The 14,960-nt window shown below is 37.2% G+C and overlaps 2 protein-coding genes across 2 annotated transcripts; both read left to right on the forward strand.

Moving 5' to 3' along the window:
- The first annotated feature begins 4 nt into the window (after window positions 1-4).
- On the forward strand, window positions 5-8,615 carry LOC126856940 (tubulin beta-1 chain). The gene is made up of 2 exons (XM_050605963.1): window positions 5-197; window positions 6,983-8,615. Exons 1-2 carry the CDS (start codon window positions 141-143, stop codon window positions 8,267-8,269), a joined length of 1,344 nt encoding a protein of 447 aa, XP_050461920.1. The 5' UTR covers window positions 5-140; the 3' UTR covers window positions 8,270-8,615.
- A 2,718-nt stretch (window positions 8,616-11,333) lies between these two features.
- Window positions 11,334-14,581, forward strand: LOC126857182 (suppressor of fused homolog). Its single transcript, XM_050606375.1, has 7 exons — window positions 11,334-11,500; window positions 12,092-12,184; window positions 13,096-13,402; window positions 13,561-13,796; window positions 13,887-14,108; window positions 14,189-14,396; window positions 14,516-14,581. Exons 1-7 carry the CDS (start codon window positions 11,334-11,336, stop codon window positions 14,579-14,581), a joined length of 1,299 nt encoding a protein of 432 aa, XP_050462332.1.
- The last annotated feature ends 379 nt before the right edge of the window (window positions 14,582-14,960 follow it).

The raw sequence follows: 14,960 nt of genomic DNA on the forward strand, positions 1-14,960 counted from the left end.
CCGCACACTCGTCTCTGAGCTCTCGCGACGCATTTGTCTGTAATCGTCCAAGTCAGTTCGATCGTAATCGCCCGTCGCATTACGTACCCAGAGAGGGTTTCTTATATCGAGAGGTCGTCAGTAAAGCCCGTACAAGCAACATGAGGGAAATCGTCCACATCCAAGCCGGCCAGTGCGGTAACCAAATTGGAGCAAAGGTAAATGGAAAAAAAAAAAAAGGAGAATCTAATAGTAGAACCGAGACGCGTCCTCCGCGCGCGCGCGCGCATATTTTTCCTTTGTTCTCAGGATAGTATTGTTTAGTCGATCCGATCGCGAGAATCACGAGCTATCACGATTCCATTTTCAAGATTCCCTTTCTCCGTCTACTTGTATAAAGATCTCGCGAGATCGACGCGGAGATAATCCCCGAGAGCGTTCTACTTCGCGAAAAGAAAGAGATAAGTACGCGGAATCCGAGTTCCTTGTCGGTTCGCGGCGCCAAGGGGGAGGAACGAGGATGCATCTGAAACACACCATCGACTCGAAATAATAAGCGAGGATGTAACAACGGTCGAGCCTCGCCCGCGCGGCGGTCGAAGACCTGTCATGGCGACAAGGCTCGCCGGCCGGCATGCAGGCAGAGGCTGTAACGGTTTTTTTTCCCCGCTATCCTTTTCTTTCGCCGTACCACCGCGTTCCTGTCCGCCATCTTCTCTCTGCATGTATATGTGTGTGTGTAACATTCCATCCTACTTGAGCCGATCGTGTCGTGACCGAAAAATACGTGACGGAAAATTCGAGTAATCGGACGACGGAGATGAGTCGACGAGAATCGCCGAAATTATCTGTCATTCGCGGAAACTCGGAATCCGAGACTTGGGTGTGGCATATCTCTCTCTCTCGGCGACGAGAGATCATCGGTTTTATGCGGTGGTATCGACCGGCTGCGCGCGCATCTCTTTCTCTCTCGTCCCGACCGGTGCCCTTTGTCACTCTTATTGTTCGTCCCTATTGTAATTCTCTCAAACGTCGATTTGTTAATATCGCGCGCGCGACGATTTATTTATTTGTAAAGTGCGATAAGAGAATTTAATAGACATTTCACACATTCTGACTCATATTGTATTTGCGTTCGATATTACAAATAACGAGGCTCATCGTATCTCGCTATCTCCCTTCAACATTCTTCCCTCTTCGTCTTCGCGTCACGCTTGCATGCGCTAAAGGTGAATGCACACCGAACGAAAAAGAATTACGACTGCGCTTTATTACGTTAAATACATTAACGCTCATCTTGCATAATTTTAGTCGAACAAAAGACTATTTCGCGATTAACGTCGATGGAATTTTCTCGAATATTTGATTAATCGCACCGGGAAGCGATCAGGATGGGAACGCGCCAAATGCGTCGGTGTGCGCGCCCCTTAAAGCAGATGGAATTCCTGCGTCCGTTGGCCGTGCGGCGTCACGATCGCGCCAACTGCGTGCGACGCGTTCGTCGCATGATGGCTGTGTTTTAAAATTTTCAAGCAACGTCCGTTAACGGACGCGGACTACGTTATCGCGAGTCGATACGCTCGGACGCTCGGTTTCTCGTTAATCGTGCGGATCCGACGTTCTCCATTTCCATTCTACGTGCACGACTCAATTCCTTTTTTTTTCCATTATATTCTACGTTAATTTCTCGACATGCACGATCGCTATTATCGTTATGTATGAGTGATTAGAAAAATATATTTGAAATATAAGATTTGTATTAATAATTATTCTTCAAAAAAATTATTCTTCACGTTATTGTGTATATAATTAAAAAAACAACTTGTTATTATGTATATATTTAACGAGAAGAGAAATTTTAGCAACAAAATGTTTAAAATTTATATATATATATATATATATGTATATATATGTATATGTGTGTGAAAATATTAATTATACGTATATAATTATTAATCGCATTCTGCTTTTATTTTTTATAGAGTAATCTAACTTGAAAGATTTTTTTCTTATAATAGGATGTGCTCGAGTAATCTATTTAAATAATTTACAATATTATGATGAGAATGGTAAAGATCGTGCGAGGAGAAACTGATCAACGTTCATCGTCATGCTCTTGTAATTTTTAAGGCTGCTACATCAAGTCAATGCCCGTTTCTCAAACTGTCTATCGTCTATCTCAACCAATCTAGCGTCATGCTAATATAACATGAAAAATTATTTTCTACCATTTTATAGCAAATTTGTTATAATAATTAAAAGTTGTTTTTTAATTATTATAATAAGTATTGATAAGAGTTTTTTTTTTTACAAACAAACGTAACTTCTCTGCTCTGTTATTAATTAATTTTATGCAATGTACTTTTGTATTTTCATTTTATCTGAAAAGTTGTTTGCAACATTGATAACTGAATTATCGCTAAGAAAGATTAATCTGATAAGAAATAAATGACATTTTAAATAACGCATTTATGCCAAAATTTTAAATACATTTTAAATATATATTTTATATATTAAAATATATATATTTGAAGTTTCATTATTTTATGTTTTATCGGAAATTTAAAGAAATTATTTTATCATCAAAGTACATTAACAAATAAAGCTATCATTGATTAAAATATACATATCTTGGAAAAACTTCGTGTGCATGTTAAAAGTATTAAAAAAATATTTCAAATAATAAAATATACACTTTTTAAAGGTATATGTAATAAAAAGCTGTAATGCTAGCAGTAAATACATTTTACTAGACGAAGTCGTTGTGTAATCGAATGCTCATTCAGCGGACGCCTTCGAGTCCAAGGACATCGAGTCTCGCGTAGTGCGGCAACGTTCCCAAATAAAGGAAGCCAGGTGATATCCTCTCGCCATTTTCCTTCGCATCACCTCGGCCCGTTTCCAACCGTTTTGCTCGTTGCCGACCCTCTCTCTGGATATAGCCAGGTGTATTGATCGCGCTTGGTATAGAAGACTGAATTTCGTTTGCTGTTGCGATTTAATGATTATTATTTTGTGACTTTAATTTTGATCTCTATTTTAATTCTGATATTTACGCGCGGATGGATGTATTCATGAATTATAAATTTATTTAAAAATATTTTTTATCGCAGATATAATGATTTTTGACTTGTTAGGTGTAAATGTGAGCAAACTTCATTAATTTTTCATTGATTTTTACTGATTGTAAAGTATAATGAATTTAATGTTATGAGTTTTAACTGCTTTTTATGCTATTCAATATCGCTATTTCAAGATCTAGTTCGTTAACAGAAGGCATTTTGTGAACAAGATTTATTTTCTAGACAGTGTGGTCAGTTTGTAATCTTCATTTTTTGAAGCTTTATGATCTGTATATCACCTTAATTACTTATCTTAATTAATTTAAGAAAGATATTCCCAAAATTTAATTTAAACAGGATATTTAATTATAGTCATTATTTTCATTTACTAGAGTAATAAAATATATTTATGCGAATACATTTTTGAGATAGCATCTATTTTTTATGTTTAAAATTTTGTTAAAAATGTTCACATAATATCTTTAATAATAATACATTGCGTTACAATCAATTGCTATGATGCGAGCATTTTATAACAGTGGCCATAACAGTTCTCATCTCCTATTAGAAGTCAGATTGTTTTATCACATTTGAAGGCTGATATCAGCCTTGCGATATATATAATCTATAAGCGCATTCAATTGCACTTGAATTCATTAAAGATGCGTTTTTTTTTCCTTAGAAGATATAAATAGAATATTGCTGTTTTTAAAATTCGTAAATAACATTTGAAAGGCACAATCTTTTTCTCTTTTTCCTAAAAAGTTTATTTAATTTTTGCACGTAATAATTTTTTGAGATTGCCTAATTAATTTTTTTTTATTTTAGACAATTTAGGCATTTGAGCTTTTCTAGCTGAACGTCTTCTGTCATAAATGGGCTTCATTAAAAATCAACGGGATCCTCGGAACCCTCAGGACCGCTTGTCTATCAATCTGTGTCCGCTCTATAATTATGCAATATTTAAGTACAACACACGGCACATACAATACATTTAGAATAACGGTTTCGACTTTTCGCTCTGTATCCGATATAGCAAACGCCGACAATATCTGCCGCCTGAAAAAAAAGGGAGAGAAAAAGAGATAAATGCGAAAATTTCGGCAAGACTGACTTTGAAATCGGGAGAGAAATCAGTGAGCGAGAGGAGACGAGGGTTTTAAAATGAGGGCAAACGAATTGTCGCGGTGCATAACCGTGCGATTGCGGCTTATGTTAATTACATGACCGTATCTTGGTTTTACGGTCATCATCTCTATATATAGCAGTGACATTGGTGACTCATATACGTATATCTCTAACATGTATACACGTATATTGCAGCCAGACTGAGTAAGAGGGAACGGGGAGAAGGGAGGGGCGGGAGGGAGAAGAGATAGGGTTGGGCGATCTTAGCTTTCGTCGACGATGCTCATATATGGTCACCTCTTAATACACCCATCGTTTTCACGTGGGATGTAATATCGAACGGTAGGCGGACTTGGTTGCTTTTGCAGTGACTTTCACGCAAGTTGTATACGGACCTCGAGATTATTCGATATCTTCTCGCGAAAAAGAAGGGGAATAGTTTGACGCGGAATGAAAGTCTCACCAACGTAACAGCGATAAAATTTTTCATCGGTGATTATTTACATATTTAATATTTATCCGATCGCTATCATGAGATATATTCTTTTTAAGAAAGTATTAAAGAAATATAAATATATGTACAAACTAAATGAAGATATATTTTATTTTTTAAACGCACGATAGTGATTAGCGGGAAATATGTGTTTTTTTAAGCAAGGTAGCTCATTTAACAATGAGATGTATTTTTACAAAGTGCACGTTTAATTAAAATTGCAAATCAAGAATGAAATAATAATCTCTTCCGTCTCATCGCATGCGTGTGTACGGTTTTATAATTGGACACGGATAAATTGATAGAAACGGCCAATTTCCGTCGAAGAGCATCTCTATTGTGAGAGAGAATTCAAGTAACGTATAATTTAGTATCTTGTCATAGTCTCCGTTATAAAGTCGCGCGATGATGTATATATTCCCGGACCTACGATAAGATTACATTATACCTGACTTGTTAAGGCGATATAATTACGCTAGTCTAGCTATCCGTTATTTACACGCTTTTGTACTTGGAGATACACGCGTGCCTCTTTCGCACGTTGATTTCCAGAAATATACCATGGGGTCTTTGAACCATGTTACCGGGATGGGAATAGAGAGATGCAACGGGGACCGCACGCGGCGATTTCATAATTAGCGTTCTCTTTTGTTTGCAAAATTACAATCAGATACGCCCAATATCTTCTCTCTCGCTAATGGAAATACTTGTAAACGTTCTCTTACATTTAGTTTTCAATTTGAGATTAATAATCAATTCTTTATCACTATTAACTATCTATATATCTCTCTTTGCACACTTAAACAATTGTTTATTAGCAGATTATTTCTTTGATGATGCTCTGAATTATTTGAGAGATGCCTTTTATAGGCATAATATCAATCATACCATGATTAAGGAGTCGTCCTAATTTGACGCTTTGAAAATGAAGGTGATTTCTGAGAATTTTTTTAAAGAACAGTAAAACATATTAATTCTAAACTTTGCATGTTTATTAAAAAACATTTCGCAATAATTTTTTTGATAAAAAATGAATTTTTTTTCTTTAAGATGCTGTCATTTTTTAAATTTTTTAATATTTTTTTTTTTTACTAGTCCACGCGATAGTTGCACTCATACAATGTAAATCTCTTCGATTTTTTTATTTCAAATGACTATAACGGCTAGAAACATATTTACTATGAACAATTTTTTTTTAGGTAGTCTGCTTGGATTACTATAACTCCGAAACAAATATTTTTGATTGAAAAAAATTCAAAATATACTTGAAATGTTATTTAATAAACGTGCAAAGTTTAGAATTAATTAATATGTTCTATATTTTTCTTTAAAAAAATTTCCAAAAATTGCTTTATTTTCAAGTTAAATCAGGAAGAAATAAAGTAATAACGTTATAATAAAGTATATAATAAAGTTATCGTAAAGGTTTGAATATTCAGTTTAATAAATTATGAAATCTTTGTTGTTGCAACGCTTTATTACAAATTGAGGCACTTACGAACGATTGACATTTCAGCATGAAAACGAATGATTATGAGCGATTACCGTGGCGAAACAAGGACTTCCGCGAGATTACGTGGCAAGTGATCGTCGCATCACGATGAGCTTCGACGATCAACCGGCTCCGATAGATGCAAACGAAACTGTGTTCACGGTTATTACCGGGCTGACTAATTAGTCTCTATTATCGCTCGGGCAATTCGATCGAGAGGCAAGAGCTCTTGCTTTGAAAAAGAAAAAAAGAAGAAACATATAATTCGATGTGCAAGCTTCTCGGACGTATTACGATTAATTACACGCGAGCTATTCGCCGTGCTTCGAGGTCGTTGAACCGACTCCGTTAACGCTTCGATACAATGGAAGGCTGGAAACGGATGCGAGGATAATTGCGGAGAGAAAGCATTGCGGTGCGCAAAACTTCCTTCTCTCGTGCACATGCGCGCGAATGATGCGAGAGTCGGAACGCGTATCTAATTTTTGAGCGATGATTCGTTCCGGCAGGGATAAAACACTTGCTAAACGAGAGAATATGCGATGCGCGTATTTCCTTAACCGAACATCTCGCGATTGATTTTTTTTAATTTTTGAAACTTGGATATTATAATAAACGAAATTTAAAAACAGGAATATGTCTTAATATTAAGATATATATTAAAATAACAATTGAGTAGAATTAACATAGTAGCAGATATATTTTTTGAATTTTTTTTTAATATATTAGAGTTCACATTACGATAATAATATTTGTCGAGATGTCATAATGCTATATTAATAAAAATATTCTTATTCTTATTCTAAACAACTTCTTTTTACATTGCAGTTTTGGGAAATTATCAGCGACGAGCATGGCATTGACCCGACTGGCACCTATCACGGTGATTCCGACCTTCAACTGGAAAGAATCAACGTATATTACAATGAGGCATCGGGCGGCAAATACGTGCCCCGTGCCATCCTCGTCGATTTGGAACCCGGCACCATGGACTCTGTACGCTCGGGACCGTTCGGTCAGATCTTCAGACCGGACAACTTCGTGTTTGGTCAAAGCGGCGCGGGTAACAACTGGGCAAAGGGTCATTATACCGAGGGCGCTGAATTGGTCGACTCTGTTCTCGATGTTGTAAGGAAAGAAGCCGAGAGTTGCGATTGTTTGCAAGGATTCCAGCTTACGCATTCCTTGGGCGGTGGTACTGGCTCCGGTATGGGTACCTTGCTTATCTCCAAGATCCGCGAGGAGTATCCAGATAGAATTATGAATACGTATTCCGTCGTGCCGTCACCCAAGGTATCTGACACTGTCGTCGAACCATACAACGCCACTCTTTCCGTACACCAACTTGTTGAGAATACCGACGAAACCTATTGTATCGATAACGAGGCCCTTTACGATATCTGTTTCCGTACTCTGAAACTGTCAACGCCCACATACGGCGATTTGAACCATCTTGTCTCCCTCACGATGTCTGGCGTCACGACCTGTCTGAGGTTCCCCGGTCAATTGAACGCTGATCTTAGAAAACTCGCCGTAAACATGGTACCCTTCCCTCGTCTTCATTTCTTCATGCCCGGCTTCGCGCCCCTCACGTCTCGCGGTAGCCAACAGTACAGAGCACTCTCCGTACCGGAACTCACTCAACAGATGTTCGATGCAAAGAATATGATGGCCGCGTGCGACCCTAGACATGGCAGATATCTCACAGTCGCCGCCATTTTCCGTGGTAGGATGTCGATGAAGGAGGTTGATGAGCAGATGCTCAACATCCAGAACAAGAACAGCTCATACTTTGTCGAATGGATTCCGAACAACGTCAAGACCGCTGTCTGTGACATCCCACCACGCGGTCTCAAGATGTCTGCCACATTTATTGGCAACTCCACCGCCATTCAAGAACTGTTCAAGCGCATCTCCGAACAGTTTACCGCTATGTTTAGAAGAAAGGCTTTCCTTCATTGGTACACTGGCGAGGGCATGGACGAGATGGAATTCACCGAAGCCGAATCGAACATGAATGATTTGGTATCCGAGTACCAGCAGTACCAAGAGGCTACCGCGGACGAGGACGCCGAGTTCGATGAAGAGCAGGAAGCCGAGGTTGATGAGAACTAAGAGAAGATGACGTTATCTCGCAGCGACACTCTTTCGCCCTCTCCCTAATCTCTCTTCTCAATCGACCGAGCGATAACGCAACACAGTCCTTCACCCTCTCGCTTCTTACCTCGTTATTTCTCTTTTGTATCTTTTTTTTATAGATTTCTATTTCGAACTTTCGCGAAGTGCGCGCATTTTCAATTACCTTTATCGCACTTAGTGCAACAATTCAGAGTTTTTTATTTTTGAATGTATTTCTGTTCATTTTCGATTAATTTATACGCGCGCCCTTATCATCCAAGTGTATAATTGTGCTGAGAGCGCGACCGCTCTATCATATTTGAATAAATTATTATCATATGAATTCGTCGTCACGCACTATTTCTTGATTATTACACAGACCTCTAGATCTTTAATGCTATTAAGTTTTGTATTTTCGGAGACTTCATATATATTTATATTTGTCTGTCAAATATGCAATTTTATACTTATGATAAATAGATGTGAATAAAAATTCATGAAATGTACGAGATGAGAGTATTAATTAGACAAATTAATTATCTGATACATGTAAAAGAAGCTAAAATATGAAATTACAAATGATATTTATTGCTTAAACAATATTCATGTTAAATACATTGCAATTATTACACATTGAAATGATATTAATTTACTTGAAAATTTAATTAAAATGAGATATTTTCTTGTCTTGAACATTTATTTTCTATAAATCAATATAATTTATTATTTATATTTACAAAGATATATATTTATCAAGATCTATTTAAATTAACATAGATATACAGAAGTATATAATCGCATTTATTTTTTTTTTTTTTTTATTTACAAAAAGTATAGAAATAAGTTTATAGAAGGTTTAGGTGTTGGAGATGTTATCTATTCAGTACATCTACATAAATGACATATTCGCATGTACATATGTCATAAGCATACTTGTCATGTGTTAAACTGATATGCGCAATATATATATCTGGCAGAAAAAAAGAGTATGTTTCTCGGTCTCAACCTCTGGACATCGTACCTAATGTCAGAAACAATAGTATTGTCACAGATTAATAGACAGATAGCCAAAGGCCCGCATGAAGGCGCGACCGGCATTTCCGTGCAACACACTTTGCCCCTGATTTGAGTTTGAGCTAAATTCTGTTGATTTTAACAAAAGACTTTGCCCTAGTTTGAGTCCAGGCTAAATTCCTTTGATTTTATCAATAGACTTTGCCCCTGGTGCGAGTCCAGGCTAATTCATCATGAGACCAATGTATTGTGAGAAAGACTTGCCTCTTATTGTCTCGCTCGTTCCTGAGACAATGATAAGAATGAGCGAGACAATGACAAAAGTGAGCGAGAGGAAAATAGCAACGTGCAAAGAAAATTCGAGGATCAAGATCGAGCTTTTATGAATATTCCTCTTTCGCTCACTCCTGTGATTGTCTCGCTCACTCTTATTGTCTTATTATCAGAAGCGAACGAGGCAATAATAAGAGCGAGTTAAAAAAGGACGGCAAAGGCACGATCTTCGTATCTTCTTTGGACGTTGCCATTTTCTTCTTGTTTGCTTCTATGATTGTCTCATTCCTATGTTGTCTTACTCGCATTCATACATTCATCTTGCTTATTCTCAATGCTCATCTCGTTCGCTACAAGCTTGTTACCGACAAGTGGGCGATGAGAGGACAATTTGTAAAAGAGAGATAAATATATTATTAAACAATAAAAATTTATTATTAATTTATTATTAATAAAATTTTATTATTTTTAAGTGATATATTGACACATATAAAAGAAATTACACACACACACTCACGCACATACATACATACATATATATATATATATATATATATATATATATATATATATTTCTGCATAATTATATTGCATAATTATATTTTATTCGTTTATTATGAAATTATAAATAAAATAATTAATTATTAAAAAAGCAGTTTTCCAAATTTTTCTAAAACATAATACTCATATCCCTTGTTGCTTTCCATTTACACGTGGATATTGAAGAAAGACAGAAATTTTAATATAAATAATTTTTAATGTTTTTGTTTAAATGGAAAGCATTACTATCGTGTTAACGACGCGATTTTATCTTGGGAACATAATTACTGGTTTGGCCACTACTGTATGGCGCTGAAACCAATGAAAAATACTGGTCTCGCCCTCATCCGGGCCTTTGGCTATCTACTAATCTGTGTTTACGAGATTTTTTCAGACTTGCTAACGTTGGAAGAGATATGTATGAACATTCGGACACACAGTGTGATTGGACACAACCAGTCATATCGATCGATGTTTAGGGTAACTAGCAGAATCGACCAATCAAAGGGCTTTATTTTTAAATGGTCAATAAACATTGGGAATTTTCTAGCAAGAAAATAAATCGACACATGCATTGGCTTTTAAATAGAGAATTTTTAAAAATCTTAAAATTTTTATATTTGACAACTAATCATATGATATTTATGTTTATGTTGTTTCTTGCAGTTTTTCGTGAGACAGTTTTTCTAATTGAAATAGTAGCACTAATTGAATTCATTTTCCGTCATCCTAGGTAGAATTACATAATACAAAAAAAAAATTATAAAAACAAATTTTAATGTTAGAATCAAGACTCTTTAAATCCATTTAAATCGAATGGTTAAAAACCACAAATTCTGCTCGGTTTTTGACATTTGACATTTGACATTTGACAATCTGACATTTGACATATTTATTTGTATATTAATTTTATCGAATTCTGCTCTAATCACTTCACAATCAATCATTCAAATCGAATCCTTTTTGAAAATATTCACGAGTCTGACTAATTATGGCGGAGCCAATCACGGAAATCGATCGGCTAGTAACTTTCACCGCCTGCGGATGCGTCCGTGCCTCTACGTTCGCCCTCCCATCTCGCGCTTGTATAATCCTCGCTGGAGAGGCGATCGCGCTTTTGTCTTGTCAGTAGTGTGGCTGATGTCAGTGAACGTTTCGTGTGTACCCGTTCCGAGTAAACAAAGCGCATAGCAGGCGCGTGTATCCCACCGGATTGATGTACAACACGAACATCATGCGCGAATGCGAAGAGTTTACGAGGAGTTTTCCGCCAGGTCAGCCGGTCCAGGCCCCGCTGCCGCCGCCACGAGCCCCGGGTCTCGACGCTCTGTACAACCTATGTCGGCAGATCTATCCGGAACAGATCAATCCCTTAACGGTCACGGCAATCGTGAAATATTGGTAAGCACGCAAGGTAACAACGCCACGCGAAAAGTGGCGTCGCTCTTGCCGTTAAAATACTGGAAAATTATTTATTATTTTTTTAAATCGCTCCAAAATACTTGGAGCAACTGGTGTCCTTGCCAGGTAGTCGTTAATAATGATTGATTTTTTTTACGCACACGTGCCTCGTCAAAGCTCTTTTTTTAATAAATACTTAATTAAATTGTATCTAATTTCTCTCAATTTTTTTCAATTTTAAATTATATTTTGCAAAATTATTTTTGATTAATTTATTAATCTCGTTTTATTTAATTTTTATACATATTTTTTTTGGCTTTGTTATTATGTATGCACATCGATATTATTTTTCCGATTGCTAGGTGATATTCATATTCATGTTTATCGAATTTTATTTAATTATTTTATGAAGCTAATGTTGCAGTTAATATGAGGTGTACTTCTTTACAAAGTATTCGTAGAAACTCGTTTTTTTTCCATTCCTCCCTCGCGAGAAACATCGATTACGTGAACTATATTTAGCCCCCTCTTTTACATACCGGATGTCCTGTGTCAGCTGATTCGAATTTTCTTCGTATTTTTCTCATTTAGGCTAGGAGGGCCTGATGCCCTCGACTACATTAGCATGTACGCTAATCCAGGATGTCCCGAGCTCGGAGTACCTCCACATTGGCACTATGTCAGGTGAGAATCATTACATCTGTGTCAAATGTAACATTTATATAAAGTATCTTTAAAGAAAACAAAAAAAAACATTAAATTTGTCTTAAAAATTCGTCTCGAAAAATCGATGCGATTTATTTATTTATTACTCTGTTATTCAAAGAAGAAATCGCGTTTTTTATCTTTGTACACAAAATCAAATACATTATCTAAGATATGTTTATAAGTTAAATAAAGCTTAAGAACCGCGTGCATTCGTTTAAATTTTATTTCGTTTTAAATTTAATTGGAATGCAAACTATGGCAGATACGACATATGGAGCTACTAAGAGGATATATTTCTCTCGGACATTTTATTGGAATCTGTGTACCGAATGACGAATGACCTTTCGCCAAAAGGGTGCCGGCTCTTTTTTTCCCTTCTCTGCGCCGGGACGATCTTTGCTTCTTCAGTTTCAAACAGCTGTCCCAATACCGCTCCGCGTCTTTCTATGTCTCTCATTTCATCTTCCTTTCTCCAAGAGGGAGAGGAAGAGAGAAAAGAGGGAAAGAGCGTGTAGGGCGCAGGAAAAACAAAGTCGTTTAAAGCGCGGGGAGTCGGAAATAGAAGCGCCGGACTTTCCCTTTTTCGTCTGCGCCGTCTAATTATACATCGCCATTGACCGAATGTCTACGTACTTTTTGCGGGATACAGCTGAGGGTCGCTCTTGCTTTTTCTTCCGTGCCACCCGTATTACTACTGAAATCAGTACTTAGCTCAATACTATCCAACTCAATCCGTCTCTCTTTTTCAATCGAATTCAGAGATTATATTATATATGACTTTCCTTTCTCAAAGGGAAGTCATATATAATATATAGGATATTTACTTTTTTGTTATATTCTCACGCTTGATATTTTTCTATTTATTTAATCTATCTATTTATTTACAGTTTAGGATTGTCCGATCTACACGGCGACGGTCGGTTACATCCTAAACCTGGTCCAGGTCGTCCCAGCGGATTCGGATTCGAGTTAACTTTCCGGCTCGTTCGCGAAAGGGGCGAGATGACGCCGCCCACATGGCCGGCGAATGTGATGCAGCAATTGGCCAAATATGTTTTCAATTCCGGGAATACGTTGATGCCGGGTGACCACGTTTCTTGGCACGCTCCGTTGGACAACGGAAACGGTCGTATCACCCAGATCTTGATGGGACAGGATCCGCAACTGCCGACGATTTCAACGCCTCACGGCGACGTACGTATAAGACTCAAGCTCGCATAGATTTTCAGACTCTTGAGAATAGGCTCCTCGCGTATCCGAGAAACAAAATCCGTAATCTCTGACTAAATGGCTAAATCGCATAGATCGAATGTGCGGTTCAAGTATCAAAAATGAGATAATTCTCTTATTAGGTTTCATTTGTTCAAATTGTCGGCGTCACTTCCGAGGAACTGCAGGCGGCTCAACATTGGAACGGTCCAGGTGTCGTGAATTTATTAAAAAGCGCACGAGATTGCGGTCCGTGGTTACTCACGAACATGAGAAGAATGCATTCCGCCATGGAAGACGATCCTTCTATAGCGGAGAAGATACAATGCGGTATCGAGAGAGATGGATCAAACACAAGTGGTGTATCCGCTAAATGTTGGTGAGTTTAAGAACTGAAAAAATTGAAAAATTATTAGAGAATCTCAATTTGATTAATTTGAAATTAATTTTAAAATGTATATTTATGCAGGTGGGTGCAAATAACGAACGATAAGAGCGCGGAGAGATATAGGGAGAGAAGAAACGATTCCGACGATGAGGAGGAGAATGTGAAACCGATCGTAAAAACGGAAAGGCTTTCGCCGTGCGAGCAGAAGGACACAGTTTCTGATGAAAATTGTATTAGAGTTCTATCCGGATTACACCTAACGTTCAACCTCGAAGCCGGCTCATTACTGCCGTTAGCATTAAAGTTAGTCATGACAAAAGTAGAATTTTTGCAAGCGGCTCGACAACGACGTCCGATGAATAATGTAATAATTATCGTTGCAGAGGCCGTGTGATGCACGGGAGGCATTTCACATTCAAATCCATATTGTCCCATACGGCTATCACGATAGTTGCGCCATCGGTCACAGGTACTTTCGTGTCTAAGGACAGACCGTACGTTGTTCAAGGTCCATGGCTGCAAGTGCTTCTCTCAGAAGAGTTATCCGAAAGAATGGCCGAAGAATTTCAAATTTTGAACGCATCGGATAAGGTAATATGTGTGAAATAGTGGTGGTATACAGCGTATCTTATCGTAATCGGAACGTCGATGTCAAAATATCTTTCAATTCTAATTTCAACATCAACATGTATAGATATATTCCATTACAGATTCAATTGCCAAAGACGTTTTCTTGGCCGGAACATAATTTAGCCATCACCATCATCAACGATTAAAGCTGTGCGTCAGCATAATCTACAAAAATCGTTCTTCATATCGTTTCGCATATATTTAAGTTAAAGACAATGCAATAAAAGTATTATCGAATCTTGTTGCAGAACGAATTTTCTATTTATAACGGCGATGTTTTCCATGACTACATAGCGTAAGATTTTGTAATTTATATCCTTTTTTACGTGTTTAAGAGAATCGATTATTATTCATCAATGTGTAAAAGCAGAGATTTGCGCGCGCGTGTTTCCAGATATAATTTTTATAGTACAGAATCTTATATTTTTCTACAAAGATTTCAATGTCTCTCTTTTACAAATTGATGCTTACATACATGTCAAAAAATTTCTGCAACACTTTTCAAGTTATTTAAATTTGATAATA

This window comes from Cataglyphis hispanica, chromosome 20 (assembly GCF_021464435.1).
Source record: "Cataglyphis hispanica isolate Lineage 1 chromosome 20, ULB_Chis1_1.0, whole genome shotgun sequence".
Classification (NCBI taxonomy): Eukaryota; Metazoa; Arthropoda; class Insecta; order Hymenoptera; family Formicidae; genus Cataglyphis; species Cataglyphis hispanica.

Excerpts from the sequence above, each read along its gene's own strand:
- LOC126856940 (XM_050605963.1), top strand. The coding sequence starts at position 141 with ATGAGGGAAATCGTCCACATCCAAGCCGGCCAGTGCGGTAACCAAATT. Across the intron at positions 198-6,982 it reads GTAACCAAATTGGAGCAAAG|TTTTGGGAAATTATCAGCGA; the intron begins GTAAATGGAAAA and ends TTTACATTGCAG.
- LOC126857182 (XM_050606375.1), top strand. The coding sequence starts at position 11,334 with ATGCGCGAATGCGAAGAGTTTACGAGGAGTTTTCCGCCAGGTCAGCCG. Across the intron at positions 11,501-12,091 it reads ACGGCAATCGTGAAATATTG|GCTAGGAGGGCCTGATGCCC; the intron begins GTAAGCACGCAA and ends TTTCTCATTTAG. Across the intron at positions 13,403-13,560 it reads TTTCAACGCCTCACGGCGAC|GTTTCATTTGTTCAAATTGT; the intron begins GTACGTATAAGA and ends TTCTCTTATTAG.